A 19,254-nucleotide genomic window follows, 5' to 3' on the forward strand; every position below is an offset into this window, starting at 1 on the left:
AAAGGGAGTGGGAACTCAGCAGTGAGGAGAACTGAGGGCTGGAGAGCAGCTCTGAATGACACTAAAATCTCACTGGACCTCTGAGACATTGCTGCTCTTCAGCCAGTGACAGCATGAGATCCTAAGCCTGGGGATCAGTGTTCCTCGTGGTGAGGGGCATCAAGGAAGGCAACAACGTGATGGACACTGTGATGGGCTGGGAACTCAGTGGGGGAAAGGAGGGAGCAGTTGTGAAGTAAAAGGCAGGTGGGGGAGAGAACTGTTCAGAGGAGGGCTGAGCTACAGCTTGTGCAAGATGAAAATGTCATTTGGGGTCGTTCCAGATGGATTTCATTTCAGAAGGTATTGAACAGGTTTACTTTGTTTTCCCTTGGAGGTGTACACTCTGCAAACTTGAGCTGCGTTGCCAAAATGCTCAAGCAAGTCTGTGCTGCAGGTCACACCATTTCTCCTTTGGCTGATTCGGGCCCGGTGCTGAGCTGCAGCAGAGCCCTGGCAGAGCCCAGAGCAGCCTCAGCATCCACAGGGCCCGGCTGCAAGGAGAGAAACCAGAAATTGCCCGTCAGCTGAAGGCTCCTGAAGGCTCACCCTTGTCCCAGCTCCCACGGTGCCCAGGCCACGCTGGCCATGCCCAGAGCAGTGCCCAAAGCTGCCCATCATTGCTGCCCCTCATTGGGCAGCAGAGCAGCAGGGCAGGACATGTGCCCAGCCTGCAGCCAGCCATGGCACATCCTCCTCCTCAGCAGCTGCCACAGCAGGATGCTCCGGTGTTTGCTGCCATTTCCCAAAAGCTCTTATCCCACCATGCAAAGAAGACGGGGACTCACCTCATGCCATCGCTGCTGGCAGAAAAGCTGGTCCCAAACGATGTCCTCAGCCTTCTCCAAGCGCACGGCCCGTCCACACCGCAGCTGGTCCCAAGCACCTCCTGATCCACACTGGACCCCACCTGGAACACTTCCTTTAGAGAAACAAACAACAAAATAATGAAAATAGGTTACAGTGCAAAGGGGGGGAAAAGAGAAATGGTAAAAAATCTTATCTCTATCAAGGGCTTGAGGAAGGCCCAACCCTACATGCCAGGGAAAAAGCCACCCATGGCTGAGAGCAGCCCGTGCTTTCTCCCTTTCCCCCTGCGCTGCCGCAAAAGTTATGGTGATCCCAAAGCAAGCAAGGGCAGTGGAGCAGCCCAAGCCCTTCCTTGCCTGCAAAGCAAAGCAGCCAAGCACAATTCTGGAGCCCCACCTCTGCTCCCACCACGGGGCTTTGTTTGTGTCAAGCTGGCTGCCCCAGCCCCAGCTGGGGCACGGTGGGTGCTGGGGGCTGTTGGCAGGGCCAGGAGCCAACTCCCATTTCGTACCCACCCCAGCCCATCCCCCAGTCCTGCCAAAAGGCAGCTTGGCAGACGACAGAAGAATCAATTTTATCCTCCCCAGCAAAGGGGGAACCTTTGTTTCCTGGGCAGGCTGTGCAATGCCCAAATCTGGGAGCATCCCCCTGGGTCTGGACTCATCTGTAAATTTGCTGTGTGGAGCCTGGCTTTGAAGAAGGTGCCAGAATCCAAGTCTGTCATCTTCAGCTTGCCAGTGGCCAGGTGGAGGAAGAGGTTGTCATCCTTGATGTCATCCTCGCTGTCCCCAGCAGCAGCAGCCCCACCTGCTACAGCTTCTCCAGGGGCTCCTTCTCCTTCCCTGGGGGGGAGACCAGGCTCTCAGTGTTCTGCCCAGGGCCCCAGCTGTCAGTGAACCAGGACAAGCCAAACCAGCTCAGATGGTGGCCACCAGTGCTGGGCAGAGAGCAGCTCAGCTCCAGCCCAAGGGCTGGGTGTTCCCATCTGATGACCTGGGTGCAGTGGCACAGGCAGGACAAAACAGTCTGGGCTTCTTTGCTTCTGATTGCCAAGGCCTGTGTGGAGCTGGAACTTACCAGAGCCCTGCATCAAAGTGCGCCTGTGGCTCTCTCCCTTCTTCTACGTCAGGTGAATTTGCTGCATCCAAGGGTCACAAAGCAGGTCTTCTAATGAGGGCCTTTCTATGTCGAGCATGGATAAACACCTTTTGATCAGATCTTGGCAGTCTGGAGAGAGAAAGCAGAAACCACCGGTCACTTGGAGGAGGCTGCAGTCTGCTTTGCCCCATTATTCCCATGCCCAAGCCATGCTGCGTGTGCTCAGAGCTGGGCCTAAAGCCTCCCATCAGTTCTTTGTTTTGGAGGAGAGCAGGAGAGCAGGACCTGTGCCACGTGCTCAGCAGCTGCCAGAGCGGGATGCTCACGAGCCCACTGCTGTCTCCCAGCACTGCCTCCCATTCCCCCCGTGCCCAGAGATGAGGATTCACCTTGAGAGAGCCGTTGTGGCAGTGAGAGCTGATGGTTCCAGCTGATGTTCCGGCCCCTCCTGAAAGGGTGCTTCCCACAGACCATCTGGTGCAGCAGGATGCCCAGGGACCAGATGGTAGCTGGCTTGCCATAGTACCAGCCAAAGCGGGTCCATTCCGGGGGGCTGTAGGACCGTGTTCCTATGGGACAGAGATGGAGTTCATCAGGGGAATGCTGCTGCTCCCAGAGCCTGGCCCCAGAATCCTTGGCCATGCTAGGGCTGCACCAATGGCACATGGTGTGACCCCTTGCCTCTGGCCAGCACCTGGGACTTGTGTACAAACTTGGGCTTGGAAAAGGAGCCACTGGTGCTGCAAGAGGGCAGCAGAAGCCCTAGCAAGGCCTGAGCATGACAAGGAAAAACCCACTCAGTGGTGGGGAAATCCATGTCTCCATCCTCCCTGCCTGCATTGCCCCAAAAAACAATTATGAGGCCAAGGCAAACAAGGTGAGCACAGTAGTGCAAGCCCTTTCTCACCTGCACACCAAAACAGCGGGTGCGCAGGTTCTGCCCCTCCCCTGCTCCCCTACTACCCCCACCCATGGGTGTTTTTGTCAGGCTGGCTGCCCCAGCCCCAGTCCTGGGCACAGCGGCTGGCAAAGGCTGCCAGCAGGGCTGGAAGCTGTCCCCCCAGCCGCCCCCAGTGGAAAGCAACTCAGCTGAAGACTCAGTGCCATGACTGGCAGCAAAAAGGAGAGTCCGCGCTCCCACAGCCAGGCTGGGCCCTGAGCTGTTGGGCCAGGAGATGCTGGGAGCGGGAAGACGGCGCTGTGTGGGCTCACCTGCAAAGTGAGTGTAGGCTGTGTCCTGCAGGTAGGTGCCACAGCCAAAATCAATCAGTTTTGCCTGCCCGCTGGCCAGGTCAACGAGGATGTTCTCCGGTTTGACGTCCCTGTGCAGGACTCCGCAGCTGGTGCAGTGCTGCACGGCCTCCAGCACCTGGCGGAACAGCTGCCGCGCCACCTCCTCGGACAGGAACCCCCGTGCCCGAATGAAATGACGGAGGTCCTGACACCGCTCCGGGCGCTCCAGCACCATCAGGATGTCGCTGGGGAGCTCAAGCCACTCCAGCAGCTGGACAACACCAGGGAAGCCAGTGGACACCTTGTCCAGGAGCACGATCTCCATTGGTGCGCTGGTGCCGTCGGGCTGCAGGAGGACCACGATGCCGTCAGCGGGGCTGATGCCGTGCCAGGGCTCGGGAAGCCCTCACCCAGCCCGGGATGCTCTGCTGGCCCCACACGCGCTGTCCACCCTGCTGGGCCTCGGCTCATGCCCACCCAGCACGCCCCGGCTTCTCCCGCTGACCCCCGCTCACTCACCAGCTCACCCCAGTGTCGGACGCGGTTCCGTGGCACCCTTTTGATGGCCACCTGCAAGCCAAGGGGAGCAGAGGGCTTAGCTCGCCGCCCGCCCTGCCGAGCCCCATCCTTCCCCGACCCCTCCTCAGCCTCCTCCTCCTCCGCCCGCCGCCGGCCCCTCCACTCACCGGGGCGCCGTCCGAGAGCCGCGTCGCCGCCCAGACGCTGCCGAAGCCGCCGCGCCCCAGCAGCGAACCGAGCTGGTAGCGCTCCTTAATGCCGTGCTCCACCTTCCCTGCCGGCGAGACGCGGCTGTCAGCGCTCGGCCCGGGGCCAGACACGGGCCCCGAGCGCCCCTCAGCCGTCCCGGGCCGGGCAGCCCCTGGCGTTCGCTCTTTGGAACGCGACAGCGGCGGCTCGGGGCCAGCGGCCGCGCTGCCGAGCGGCGGAGCTCGGGCCGGGGAAGCCCCAACGGAGGCGGCGGGAGCGGCCGCGCCCTGTGTGCGCTCTGCGGGCTCCGGGAGCAGCCGGCGCCGGGACCGGGACCGGGACCGGGATCCACGTTGGGGCTGGGGCTGCGGCCGGGCCCGGGGTCGGGGCCGGACCCCGCGTTGAGGCCGAGGTCGGAGCCCACGTTGCGGCCGGGGCCGGGGCCGGGGCCGGGGCCGGGGCCGGGGCCGGGGCCGGGGCCGGGGCCGGGGCCGGGGCCGGGGCCGGGGCCGGGGCCGGGGCAGGCGGAGCCAAAGGGAGGCGATGCCGCACCGGGCACTGATCCCCGCCCAGCAGCGCCACTGCCAGTACAGCCAGAGCCGGGCGGAGGAGAGACCGCGGCAGGACGGCCGGGGACGGGGACGGGGACGGGGACGGGGACGGGGAAGCCCCGCCCGGGGCCGAGGGCGGGCTGGGGGCATGAGCCGGCTCGGAACGGGGAGAGGGAGACTGGGAGAGGAGGGAGACACCGGGAAACGGAGACTGAGAGAGGCTGTGGGACTGCGGGAGAGGGAGAGGAGATCCAGAGGGTCGACAAAGTCGCTTGATTCGCTGCTGCTGCTGCTGCTGCTGCTGCTGCTGCTGCTGCTCCTGCTGCTGCTGCTGCTGCTGCTGCAACTGCAACTGAAGCCCTGGGGCCGTTTGTCCCCATGGCCGTTTTTCCGTTTTTCTGTTTTTCCGTTGCCTTCTCAGCCCTGTGCCAAGCCCCGCGCACCCCGGGGGCAGCCCCTGAGCCTTTTCTTTCCATGGAGAATAAAACATCTTTCAAGCACAGTCCTTGACGGCCAAGATTGGGATACTGCCTCTGAAATTCTGGATATATACAAGGATAGCTCCCAGACAAAAGCTGCCAGGACTATGTAGGTTACCTTGGCTTCCTGAGGGCCGACTCTTCCCTGCCTTTGAAACACTGGGGCTCCCTACGTTCCTTTCTATGGAAAAGAACTGTCCTTCTTGTCCAGGTGCCCATGGCCTCAAGCACATGACCATTTGATAGTGGTCAAAGGAGTGGAGAAAGGAGTTCTGTGCTCAGTGGGCTGGAGACTGAGGACAGCAGAGGAGAGCCCTGGGAGGGATTGATGGGCAGTTTCAGAGATGATGGCTCTTTTGACAGAGAATATCCAGAGAAAGAAACAATTAATACCAAGGGCAGCTGTGGAGGCCCAGACTGGAAACAAGGAGAAGGAATTTCTCTCCCAGAGCAGGGCTGAGGTGCAACACATCCCCCAGAAGGAGTCTGGGCCAGCCCAAGGCACAGGCATGGGCAGCAGCTGAAAGGTTCTTCTGAATTGGACTCCTCGAAGGGTTTGTGCAATCTCCTCCTAGGCCCTGAGGTTCAAGGACTCAGCACCAAATGCACCACGGGGCTCACTGGGATCAAGCAAGTCCTGACAAACCACGGCTCTGCCTTGATTTCCCTCTGGTCTGGTGCAGTCCATGAGGAAGGTTTTCTGCTGCAGTTATGGAGAAATATCCATTGGAGTTTTAAAGGGTGGATTTTATTACTGCTGATTTTAGAGCAGAGGTGATTAGAGCATTGTGTGGTTGATATTGATCCAGGGTCTCCCCTCGGCAGGTCTGGCCTGCTCAGAGAAGCTGTTCCTTGAAGTCTGACCCAGTGTGGACAACCTTGCTCCACTTTGCCCAGCCCCATCCCGTCTGTCCTCCCTCATCTGGAACCTGCTTTGCTTGGAGAACTGGCTGCGCTCAGGCAAAGAGATGTTTTCCCTTTTTAATTTTTTTAAACAATCTAAAACTCCTAATTTTCTCCACTGCAAACAGACATAGTCCTCAGGAGTGTGCCTGCCCAAGGTGCCACCAAAAGCACTGCAGAGCTGCCCTGGGCCAGCTCTGCGGGAGGATCATCATCGCATCCTGCACTGGGCCACTGCCAGGGGCTGTACAGGGCCATGGACACTGCACTGATCCCACGGCTGGGTTTGTGTGCCACGGCAACCGTGAGAAGTTCAGGTTTCCTTGGAAACATTTGGGAGAACTGGGACATACTGGGCAACACTGGGAGCACTGTGGGAAACGCTGGGACATACTGGGAGTGATACTGGGGAGGAGTGGGTCAACGTGGGAACATGGGGAATGCTGAGGGGGAATCTGGGTGGACTGGGATGGACTGTGGGGTTGCACTGAAAACTACTGGGACATACTGGGATTGATACTTGGAAGTACTGGGACAAACTAGGGACACAGGGCGCACTGTGGGGATGGCTGGGGGACACTGACGCCTACTGTGGATAATACGGGGAGGAACTGGAATGGACTGGGAACTAAGCCAGGTGTATTGGGTGGGACTGGGGTGTACTGGGATGACCTGGAGGGGCACTGGGTTTGTACGGGGCTGTACTGGGGATGGAGTGGGCTCCTGCCTCTGGTGCCTCCCATTTGCCAAGACTCCCGCCCATCACTGCACACAACCAATCAGTGCTGGGTCTTGGCACTTTGGGGGCGGTGCCTGGTGTCGGCGCCATCTTTTCTGTTTTTGCCTGTGGCTCCCGTCATGCCCCACGGCCCAGTTGAGCCCCGTTGGAGCTGGGACAACAACGCCCGTCATGCCCTGGGCTTCACAGAACCCCAGTGTCCACCCACCACATGTCACGTATGTGTCCCCCAGACCTCCCAGGATCTCTAAGTGCCCCCGCAGCACCCATTTGGCTCACCCCAAAAGCATCCCCAGACTCCAAAATGCTCCCAACCCCATAGATGGCCGTTACAGCCACTTCTGGGAATTCATCTCCTGTCATCTGGAAGAGACGGTCCGAAGTTTCCCTCATTTGCCTCACGACCATCACAAGAAGACCCTGGTGAACCCCACTCGCTCCAGACAGGAGTTTTCTGGCCTGGTTGCCTTTGAACAGTTCTGGCCTGGCCGAGGTAGAGGTTTACCAAATAACTGTTTGCAGCTGTGCTGTGCTGTGCCGTCATGGTGCACTGCTCTTCGAGGCCACACTAGCCCAGCCAGATTGGCACCTGCTTCTCTGAGCACACAACGGTCCATAAATCTCCCCACCTCTTGGCCAGACATCGCTCACTTTGAGAAAAGACTGTAAAACGGTGACTCTTTGGAGAAGCCTCTTGAGATCTCCCCACGTAAGGAAGACACGTCTATTGGCCGAAGACCACGAGGACTCCGTCCCATCCCTTGGTAGCTATTTCCCTTCCCCTCTTTTCCCCTTTTGTTTCCTTAAACTCTCCCCTCTGTCGCACAACTGAATTGTTAGCATCAAATAAAGTGCTATATTGAAGCATACTGTTGTCCCCCTGCTCTGTGTCTTGCACCTCAAGATCAAAACAAAGCATCACGATCCCCACCTGGATTGGCGGATCGTGACATTAAATTGGCATCACGGACTGGATTATGACAGACAGAAGGGCTGCAAGGTTGTGTGTAGTCTGTAATAGGGGAAGGACATCTTGCTCCAGCCACACCTAGCTGGTCACCTCAAAAGGAGTGAGCTTGTCCAGAAAGCAAGGGGGGCAAGTTCAGATTTCCTGCAAACTGCACAGGCCTAGGTGGAGAGCACCCCCACACTTGTTTGAGGGCTCTGTCTGTAGAATTTCACTCTAGGATCTCTTGGTGTGGAAGACAGGACTGTTTTGTTGGTTTTTATTGTGGTTTTTTTGACTGGTTGGTGTAGCAAAGAGACAACCAGAGATTTGTACTGAAGCTAGTGCCTCCCAAGCAGCTTCGGTCTCTTCACCCACACAGGGAAGTGAAAGGGAACACAGAGAAAAGTTGTGTGTGTGTGTGTGTGTGTGTGTGTGTGTGTGTGCGCGTGTGTGTAACTTAAGTGATATACCTCCCTGCAGTGGTTTTTACTTGCCCCTTCATAAAATGAGTGAAAATTGCAGTGCAACAAATAAAGCTGCATTTTTTGCTCTATTAGCTATATATAGTGCCAGACCCTCTCAGGGAGGAGAAGAGTGGGCACCAAATAATTGGTATAATTTAGAAAATGTGATTGATGGAATATGTTCTCTGCAAAGGGAGTCAAAATTCAAACTGTACAAAAATAAAACTGTACTCTGTTCTGTTTTGGGAGCCTGTCTTAGGGCAGCTCTAGAAAATCACTTCAAGCAAACAAATGAGGAGACTACAATTATAAATTCTCTACAAAAATGAGTTCAAATTTTGCCAGAACAACTAAATGAAGAAAGGAACAAGTATCTTTGTTGAAAAAATGAGTGCTCTTTGTTGCAAAATGAGAAACAGTTGTTAGAAAGTGCTCTAAGAGAGGAACACACTAAAACTTTAGAACTTCTGGACCCACTGAAAGAAGCAGAGCAATGTACCAAAAATGGTTCCACCCACTCTGGGCCCCATTCCCTTTTCTCCCTATACAACCCCTTCTCAGCAGACACCAGGTTCACCTTCGCGTTGTCCTGCCAACAGCCATAAAATGTGGACATTATTAGTGTTCTGGAGAAAGCACATTCCAGACTTTTCAATAATTGCCAGGCCTCTTTATGACTTGCTGAGGGAAGGGGTGAAATGGGATTGGACTCTTTCTCAGGAGGAAGCACTGCAAGTGCTGATTTTTGAAGCAACAGCTCATCAAGCCCTGGGCCCTGTTCACCCCACAGACCCTTTCCAGGTAGAGTGGGGATTCCCCATCTCGGGGTTGTCAGTTCACATATGGCAACAAGGCCCTGATGGTCCTACAAGGCCTGTTATTTGTTTGTATTTCCGTGGCTTTCAAGATGCTGAATAAAGATACGCTATCTGGGTTAAATGACTGTTTGCGGTTAGCTTAGCTCTCATAGAAGTGGAGAAAATTGTAGGGCAACGACCAATTTCATTAAGAGGTCCTTTCAAAGTGATCGTAGTGGTCACTACTGGGGCTCCCCTGCCTGACGCGGTGGCCCATAGATCCTCAGCTAGGAAGTGGTATGCCCAGATTGAACATTATTGTAACATCTTCTCAATAACAGAAGTTGCTATAAAACATTGGGCTATACAAGAAACTGAGAGCTTGGGGAGCAGCCAAGACAAAGCTGCCTCGGCAATTAAAGTAGCCCCTCCTTTCTCCTCTGAACAATCAGCAAATTCTTGGTTCACTGATGCTTCTGCCAAACCAGAGGGAAAGGTGTGGAAACACAGAGCAGTAGCCCTCCACACTTCTGATGAATGAATCATTACTGAGGGAGAAGGCAGTGCTCACGTTGGGGAACTGATGGCTGCCTGGAGTGTTTTCCAGTGTGAGGTACACAATACCTCTCTTGTTTGCATCTACACTGACTCTTATGCTGTGTTTCAGGGATGTACAGAGTGGCTTCCTTTTTGGCAGCAAAATGATTGGGAAGTTAACCGAATTCCAGTATGGCAAAAGAGAGAGGTGGCAAGAAATTTGAACTATCGCAAGGTAAGAGAATTTTGCCATGCGGTGGGTAGCTTCACACATGCTAGATAGTTTCATCATTTTAATTTCCTGCCTCTTCATGGCAGACTCTGTTGCGTTTACTTTTCACAGAAGAGCACCGAGGGACATGAAGAACCAGATAACCCATGATAACACTGCTGATACTTACTGACTGTTGGTATAATTTTACTTGAACTAAACCAACAAGATTGAAATGACAAAGCTTCATGGTTACAATAACACATAAATTCATTGCTGAATCCCTCATCAAACTTGTACACAGTTATGGCACAAGACCTCACGGCCGTGTTGTACTTTGTAAAATTTAAAATCAGAATTGTTGGCTCCATTTCATTGCTGTACAGTTTTCCCATAAAATCATGTGTGGTAAAAACAATACAAAATACTGGGGGGAATTTGATGTGACTATTGTGACACCTACTACTCCACCACCGCTTATCCTGAACCCTTTTAACAAACGAATGACAAGAGACATAATCGGCGTTGTGGGAGCAGGATTGGGAATTTTCAGTAGCATTGATTCAGAAGTACTGAGGAATAAATTGGCTACTACGTCTGGAGATGTCACCAAATTACAGCAACCACTGCAGTCATCTTTGACAGCTTTGGGAACCCAACAATGGTTCCTATCAAACATTTTGGCAAATTGGGAAAAGGTAAATGCAAATGACCGCAAACCGATAACTGATGAACTCGGTGCTGCACAAAATAACATCTCTTTAGGTCTCAGCTGTATCCAGGCTCAGCTGTGGGTGCGGTTTGTTGCTGCCTCAATTATCAGAGAAGGCGAGGAAGGCACTTTTCCTACTGAAATTCGGCAAAGAATTTGGGATAGTGCCACTGACTTTGAAGGAGAATTCCAATCCTGGTGGAACTTGGTACATTTTAGCTATGACCCCAGCACAAACACAGCCAGAGCCTTTGTGCTGATGATACATAATGCTTCAGTGCATTCCATATTCGCCATCATTGCATTCGGGCTGAATCGTGATGGAGCTATTCTCTATCCTTTTAAGCATAGAGAATGGGCCCGTCAAATTGGTGAGAAGTGGGAAACTGTGAATTTGGAAACTTGTACTGTCCGGGAACAACAAGGGTTTATCTGTGAAAGTAACGCAATTAGAGCTCAAGATATTTGTTTGGACACAGAGCCAAATGTTTGTAACTTTGAAATACTTCCAAGCGAGATTCCTGAAACGGTGCTGATTTATATAGGCAATGGTTGTGTATGCTTAAGAACTGCTGGCAACCTGTTATCATAGAAAATTTGGTAGTGCATAATAAAATCATTCGAATGTTTGCATTTGTAACTTTACTAGAATTGTAGGATGTGATTTCCTTATGTAGTCCCAGTTACGTCTTGCCGCCATTTGCAGTCCAATTACACATGAATCCACCATTTATTGCCTACTCCCGTTGGAATGAACCTCGCTCTGGTAAAGCAATTGCTGCTTCCCCAGGATTTAATTGAAATTTTGGAAAGGATTAAGAAAAACAGACCAAAACTCTGATAACTCTTCATCACCATGTAAAGGAACTACATCATGTTTCGGAAAGAGTAAAGAAAGATGCTGAACTCAAGTGGTGGGATACCCTCTTTGGGTGGTCACCTACTGCCACAGGTGTCCTGAACAAATTGTGTCATCCCATCACTGTCCTTTTGATTTTGGTTTTGATTGGTTTTGGTTATATCAGCAATCCTGTACAACATGAATTGGAGAATGATGAAGCAGTTAACACACTTGACATCCATAATGAATATACACAAGTCAGTCACTGATGACGTCCCCAAGGTTATTGATGCAAGATGAAAAACACATGAGTATTTAAAATGTTATATTGACGACTTGTGTTTTCAAAATCCAATTACCTAGAAATTATTTTATTTTATTAATTATCTACTTAAAATACTTCTTAATTATTTTAAATTGTGTTGAAATGATGTACTGGTATTGACTTGTTTTTTAATTATCTTACTTGTGTTTTGTACTGAAATTGCTTATTCATTATTTTAAATTGTGTTCAACTTACTTATTAATTATTTTACTTGTGTTTTCAATTGAAATTACTTAAATTAGTGTTTCAAATTGAAATTACTGATTAATAATTTTACTTGTGTTTTAAATTGAAAATATTTACTTAAATTGAAATTACTTTGAAAGATTGAACTTGTTCTTTCCCTTTCCCTTTCCCTTTCCCTTTCCCTTTCCCTTTCCCTTTCCCTTTCCTACTTTTTTCTTTGGCTGACTTTCTGTCCCTGTTTTTCGGAATATGCTACTAACCTGGATGAGTCCTGAAGACTTCGCTGTTGGAGTTGGCGGGAGAAATGCAGCACTCAGTGTGAATGATCAGCAAGTCACAATTTATTGCATGCTCTTAGTTACATTTATATCATCAATAATTAAGCTCATACATAGTGCAAAAGCAAGCTCATCACTGGCTACCGCAGCAAAGGTCAGTCCCACCCAGTTCCTCATTCTTGTGATCCTTTAGCTGCGGAGGTTCTGCATACTATCTTAACGGAAGTATCCTGTTATTGCAAAAGTGGTTCCATATCTATTGCTCAAGGAAAAGCTGTCCTTCAAAATACCCACTGTGTCAGTATTTTCCCAAAGCCCTGTCAGCTAGTTCTCGCATGGGAATATGGCCTTTCTCTCTAAGCCATTCTTCTACACTTCGCAACTGAAGACACCGCAGCAACAACACTACAAAGGAGCTCTCTCGACAAAGATTGTGAGTCACGGGGTGGTGTAAGAGACGGTCCAAAGTTTCCCTCATTTTCCTCATGACCGTCGCAAGAAGATGCCCGTGTACCCCACGTGCTCCTGACCTGGTCGGCTTTGAGCAGGAGCTCTGACCCGGCCGAGGTAGACGCGTGGCAGGTGGCTGTCACAGGTGCACTGTGCCGTGCTGTGCTGTGCCGTCATAAGTGCCGGCCCAGACATGTGGGTGCCTGCTTCTCTGGACACACAGTGGTCCGTAAAAATCCCTACCTCATGGCCAGAAGCCATTCGCTTTGAGGAAAGACTTTAAGAAGGTGACTCCTTGAAGAAGCCCCTTGAGATCTCCCCACAGAGGGAAGACCCGTCCATTGGCAGAAGGCCCCGAGCACACCCGTCTATGACCACAAGGATGGTGTCTCATCCCTTGGTAGCTATTTCCCTTCCCCTCTTTTCCCCTCTTTCTCTCTATCTCTTGACTTTGTTTCCTTAAAAACTCTGCCATCTATAGCACATAACTGTGTGCTTAGCACCAAATAAAAGTGCTCTGCTGTGAGTATTCTGAAGCATACTGTTGTCCCCTGCTGTGTCTTTTGTACCTCGAGATCAAAACGAACCATCATGATCCCCGCCTGTACTGGCAGATCGTGACAAGCTCCCAGCTTGTCATCCTCTGTACCAGAGATACTCTGAGTTGTACTTAGAGAATGCATCGTCCGTGAAATGTTCCAGCTTTAGGAGATGACTCCAGGAGCTGCAGCTGCATTGTCCTGCAGCCAGAGGCTTCCTGTGTCAAAGGCTGGGAGTGATTCCGCCCCAGTCACCTCTGAGCATCTTCCCAGCCCTGACAGATTGAAGCTCTCTGTGCCCCTGTGCTGTAGCCGGGGTGGCCGCAGGCAGTGCCCCAGCCCTGCTGGGCTGCACACAGGAGCTGCTCCTCAGTAGAAATGTCATTTTGTAGATCTTCTTGATTGGCAGGATCACCCTCTGAGCCAGGAGCCCAGCCCAGCCCAGCTCAGCAGCACAGACACAGCTGAATGACTTTAATGACCCTCTCAGGGCTTTGATGTTGTTTATATCAGACTCAGTCCCTGAGAGTGTGCTCAAAAATCTTGTCAAGAACTCAAAGTGATATTTAAAGTCCAAAGATTCTAGAAGCTGTAATGGGTGCCACTGAGGGACACATCGGAGAAAGTGTCCCCAGGTTCCAGTTAGAGCAGAACACTGGTGGAAGCGATGACAGGTGCAGACAAACAAGGGAAAGGTGTCTCTGATGCTGAGCAAACCTCAGCACAGCAAGGCTCACTTGTCCCCTGCTGGCCGAGGGCCCAGGGCCAGCAGCCATGGCCAAAGTGCTTCAGGAGGTGGCTCTGGCAGGGCCTTTCAGCTGCTGCCCATCCCTGTGCCCTCTGCAGCCCAGGCTGTCCTACGGTGTCCATGCCCTGTGCCTCTGTCCCTGCAGGCTGTCGTCAACCCCCGGCTGCCCCACCTCGCTGGCCCCTTCCTTTGCTGCCAGCTTTGCGTCCTGCCTGCCTCTGCCTGGGCTCACAAAGCCTGGGGCTCGATACCTAGAAGGCCCTACTGGATTGCTCTGTAAGAATCCTAAGTGTCAAGTGCCCAGGGAGCAGGGTTTACATGCCATGGCGGGCACCACAGAGCCCTTTTCTCCCCCATGTGCTGAGGGTGTGGCACTTGCCATTTCCAAGATCCCTGCGGTTGCCAAAGGGGCCTTTTTGGCTCCGCTGAGAAGAGTCCTAACTGTGAGCCTGTCTTTCACCTGCTTTTCCTGCAAATGTACTCAAGGAATCCACTTTTTTTTGAACTCTCGGGTCCTGTGTGTGTGCAGGTGTACCAACTGAAGGATGGAACAGGTCAGTTGGGGAGGTGATCTCCTTCTCCAGTGGCTTTTGGTTTTGTTTTGGTTGTTGGATTTGTTTGTTTGTATGGATTGGTTTGGTTTTGGGGGATTCTTTTGTTGGACTTTTTTGTGTTCTTTTTTTAATCAGCTCCTCCTGGCGGCTCTGGGCAGGGCTCTGGAACCGTGTCTGACACTTGTCTGTGGCACAGTGAAGGCGGCCAAGGGGACCTTCGCTGAGCTGCGTGCAGAGGAATCCACATCAGCCCAGGCTGGGGGTGCTCAGTGGCAGGTCGGTTCTGTTGACTGGAACCTTTCCATGGAGCATGTCCAGGGATGGAATGTTGGGGCTGCCATGGCTGTGCTGTCACAGACAGGGGAACGCTGGGGCTGCCCCAGCTGCGATGTGCCAGAGAGGGGAAAGCTGGGGCTGCCCTGCTCCTGGCCAGCAGGATCCAGCACGGTGATTCTTGCCCTGTACTCAGCACTGTTTGGGCAGCACCTCGAGTGCTGTCTCCAGTTCTGGGCGCCCCGATTTAGGAAGGACGAGGAGGAGCTGAAGTATTTCCCGAGAAGGGCAACAAGGCTGGTGAGGGGTCTGGAACACAAGTCCTGTGAGGAGCGGCTGAGGGATCAGGGGTTATTTATCCTGGAGAAGAGGAGGCTCAGGTGAGACAAGGTGGTGTCAGGGCACAGGTGGGATTTGAGGATCGCTTAGGTCTTTTCCATCCTTGCTGCTTTTGTGATTCTCTGAAACCAGCCCTGGAGCACTTGCAGGATGAGCGCTGGGCCCCCTCTTCAGAAGCTCCAGCAGCCCAGGTCCCTCAGCTTCTCCACACAGTCCCCAGAGCCCATCCTGTCAGTCCTGCAGAGCCTCTCCAGCCCCTCCTCAGTGCCCAGAACAGGGAGCCCCACAGCCAGACACACCAGCCCAGATGTGCCCCCCTGGCCTGTGGTGCCCCTGGCAAGGGAGCAGCACGAGGCACTGCAGGACCCTGCAGACAATTCCTGTGGCACCACTGCAGTTTGGGCGTGGCTGCCAGGCAGCTCTCCCTGTGAGCAATGATGTCTGCAGTGGGACAGGAAACTCACAACTCCCGTGAACAAACTTTCAGAGGCCACGACAAACCTGAGTGGTTTCCCTCCCGTCCCCCAGACCTTGCTGGCCCCAGGGGCTGATGGCGTTTGTGCTCACTGAGGTCCATCTCCCCACACCAGCACCATGCTCTGCCAGCACTGATCTTCCCTCAGCTCTGCACACAGACATTGCTGCTGCAGCTCCAGAGAAGGGAACAAAAGGGGCATCTCTAGAGAAAACTTTCCGGGCAGATCCTGTTATAAATGAGAAACAAAAAGTCTTGATATTTAGCAGAATTTAGGTTGCTTTATTTGATATAGACGGAGCAAGCAGCGCTGGGGAACGTGAGGGGTCAGCGCCCACCCCACGCTCCGTTGAACCTTGGTTTGCAGCTCCTTTCTAGAGTATGGTTTTCCTTGTAGTAATCAATAATTCTTAATTTCTTTTGTTGTCATAATTCTGCCAGGTAAGCAGTGGTGGTTAAAAAAACATCCGTGGGACCGCTGTGTGAAATCTCCGGACAATTTGTCAAGTAACCACCTGGTTTTGGTAGATAAAGAACAGCAGAAGTGGGAAGTCTGGTCTTAGCAGATAGGTTGCAGTTGATTACGCAAAGGCGGGAGATCTGATTTTGCAAAATCTTTCAGGCTCTGGGAAAACCTCATTTTGCAAACTGGTATCAAATACAATTTACTTAGGAAGCAAAATATTCATAACTGGGGGATTTAAACAGAATGGTTTTAAAAATGTATTTCCCTTTATCGAGTTCCATGTCTTGTCTAAGTATTCTGGTTTATACAAACTCCAAAACTTTTGCGATTAACACGAATCATTTATCAATTATCACAATTTCCCCACTTCTCTTTTTTTATCCCATTAATTCCTGTTTGGGCTTTAAATTTTGTCAGTACTTCTTGTACTAGATTTAATTCATTTACTGCCATTAATTTCGTTGCCATCTCAGGGTCTCTTGGTATTGTAGAAATTTGCATTCCTTGAACCACTGATTGCATGTGTCAATTGAAACATGGAACAAGACAAGGCATGAACAGTAGTTCTAATAATGCACATGTTAACATAAAACCTAATTTCTTCCACCAAGTTCCCCCAACAGGTTACTTCACCAATTATCATTAAGCATAGAGTTCCAGGTTTGTACAGGTACAGGGGCTATTTGTTTTAATTTTTTTTTTCTGCAATTATAGTAATTATTTCACCGTTATAAATACCATTTTTAAGCAGCATTCATAATTATTAAACTTGCCACACACTCCTTCTTCAGCTAATAGATAGTCCAGGGCTAGTCGATTTTGATATACTGCTGCTCTAGTTTGAGTAAGTTGCTTAGCTATTCCTTTCGTTGCTTGGGCTTAATCCCTCCCCCCTCTGTGGCCATTGTTCAGTTTTTTGCATTTCTCCACAGATCCAGCAGGGGGGTTCAGTTCAGTTCAGTAGTAATTTCTTTCGTTAATTCTGCTAAGAAATTCTTTTCCGAGGTGGGTAAGTCCCGTTTGCTGCTTTGTTGTTTCAATTTCTCGTGCAAGTTAAAACTTTTCTTATGGTTTGTTCTTGTTTCCTTGAGCGTTTTAATTGTGTTCTTTATTCATTCCTCCTTGCAGTGATTTTGCACTCCTCCCTGATCTGAATATCCCCACAGACCTTCTTTTGTGAAGCAGGGGTACGCTTCTCCTACTGGGCAACTTTGGTATGCCAATAGAGCCCACCATTTTTTCCAAATTGGTGGCTACCCAGTAACTTTTTCCTATAACAGTGCACGTTTCTAAGTTGTGCTTATTATAGCAGGCTGAACTGATATGTGTGTGGAGGGCAAGGGTGGATTCTGTGCGTCCGCCGTACCCGATTGTCTGGTAACACTTGGAACAAGCATCAGCACTATTTCCTTTCATCATAAGGAGCAATAGGATGACTCCCAGGACTGTTCTCATCCCTCTGCCTCCCTCAAGGCCTACGGGGTTGCTGCCAGTGACGGAGGTTTGTTTAATCTTCTTGGCAGCACGGACTATGTCCTGGGGTCTCGCCCTTTGTCTTTCTCTTTTGGTATAATTTCTTAATTTTGTCCCAGCTTTTGGTTTTAACATTCCGGTACGAGGTACAGCAGTAACAGCACGGTATACTCAACCCTTTCCAGCACTTTCTTGCCAGTACCTCCGCTTTGGCTTTCTTTTTTTTTTCCTTTTCCCCTTGTTCTATTCTCAAATAACTCCCACCATTTATGATCATCAGTTTTGATTTCTCCTCTTGCTGATAGAGTATTCAGTACCTTAACAGTTTCCTTATATTAATTTCTTCTACACTGGATACATAATGCGAGTGGGAGACACCCACCACAGGAATGACCCCGCCACAACTCAGTACAATATGGACACCGTTTTTTGATGAACGGGCTGCAGTCACACCCAGGTTTAGGACAGGTGACTTTCAGTCCTGACTGGGAGACCTTCGAGACGAGTTGATCCGGTATCAACATCCAGTCCTGTGAATTCGCACTTCGAGGTCTCTGAGCTCGGGTGTCGCTGTCCAGCCTACAGTAGGAGGGGTTATGGGACCTTTGACTCTACTCACATGTGTTCACTCCTTTTTGGCTGTCTGTACAGCTGTTTCAGTGGTTAACAGAACTAAATATGGTCCTTCCCATTTTGGATCCAGACTTTCTTCTTTCCACACTTTAATTAACACATGTTGTCCTGGCTTAATCTTACGTATGGCAAATCCTAGACGGATGGTTTGAGCTAAAATTTCCTTCCACTTAATTCTTGCAAGTTTTTGTTGATGGTTATTATGTAACTTTGAAGAGAAGTGTCCTGAACTAAGATCAGATCAAGGTGTACTCCTTTAGGGTAAGACATACCATACAGCATTTCCTGTGGTGAAATTGAAGTTGTTTTCCAAGTTGGCATTCTTTGTATATTAGACAGGGCTAGTGGGAGGCACTTTGTCCATGGCATTTCAGTCTTAATTCTTAATTTTAACAGCTGTTGTTGAAATGTTTGACTGATCCTTTCAACTGTCCCAGAACTCTGAGGGTGCCAGGGTGTATAGTACTCCCAGCTGATGCCTAGGGCCGAGGTCAGGAACTTAAGCACCTTTGATGTAAAGTGCATGCCTGGTCGGAGTCTATTGCTGGGACCAGGACATGCTTTGGTATTATGTGTTCTATGAATATTTTGGCTACCACTTGTAATGTGGCTCTAGCTGCAGGGTGTGCCTCTAGCCAGTGGGTTAATTGGTTTACTATTACTAGTAAATATTTCCACCTTCCTACCACCTTTCCTGTGTTCAAGGGAACATTAACAAATCCAATTAATTCAGTCTCTTGTCCTGCTAATGGCACTTGCCCCAGGGGGTAAAGGGGAGCCTTTGTGTCATTATCTCTGTCCTCTCTGCTGATACCATCTCTCCTGGTATTTCTTTGACTCCAGGGAGTCCTTTGAGCTATAGGAGGAAAGGGAGCAGAGACCCTGGTTGGAGAGGGGTGGGGGAGGTAAATGGGGGGGGGGTCTCCTGTATTTTCTGTATTATACAGAGGTGGGAGATTATCAAGTGTTCCCAGGTAATTTTTTTTTATCCTCATCCCCTTTTTCCTTTAAAGTATATACCGAGAATGGTTTATGCTGTTCTGTCCACAGAGCAGCACAGTCACACTCCTCTCTGTAAAATGGTTCTTTACAAGCAACATATGTGTTTAATGCTCTACAAATCCAACCCTTAAACGATCCCAACATGGGCCAGTACAGATTATCTCTGCGGATCATTTCTTTGGTCCACTTTACCATACTATATTGAATCAATTTTTCTTTGCTTTTTACTTTGTATAATTCCCTTGTGTCTCAAGGTCTTACTATTACTCCCAAAGGGCTGGCTGGTGGTATTTCTGGCAACCTGCTGGGCTTATTTTATTTCTTTGTTTTTCTTTTTACTTTTATGTTTGTGATTATAAGAACTTTGACCCCGTTTGTGGGTCGTCTGGACTTGAACCCTTACTCTTTCTTTGTCCTATTTTTACCTCAATGGACTGTCTTG

At 50.7% G+C, this 19,254-nt stretch overlaps 1 protein-coding gene across 1 annotated transcript; it reads right to left on the reverse strand.

Annotated features, from left to right (window-relative positions):
* Window positions 1–437: 437 nt before the first annotated feature.
* Window positions 438–12,993, reverse strand: LOC134055563 (serine/threonine-protein kinase pim-3-like). The gene is made up of 11 exons (XM_062511967.1): window positions 12,880–12,993; window positions 7,431–7,491; window positions 6,840–7,039; window positions 4,448–4,617; window positions 3,867–4,113; window positions 3,700–3,750; window positions 3,160–3,526; window positions 2,337–2,516; window positions 1,979–2,076; window positions 828–961; window positions 438–492 (listed from the first exon to the last, which is right to left on the reverse strand). Exons 1-11 carry the CDS (start codon window positions 12,991–12,993, stop codon window positions 438–440), a joined length of 1,677 nt encoding a protein of 558 aa, XP_062367951.1.
* Between the last annotated feature and the right edge of the window lie 6,261 nt (window positions 12,994–19,254).

Source organism: Cinclus cinclus, chromosome 33 (genome assembly GCF_963662255.1).
Source record: "Cinclus cinclus chromosome 33, bCinCin1.1, whole genome shotgun sequence".
In the NCBI taxonomy this organism is placed as follows: domain Eukaryota; kingdom Metazoa; phylum Chordata; class Aves; order Passeriformes; family Cinclidae; genus Cinclus; species Cinclus cinclus.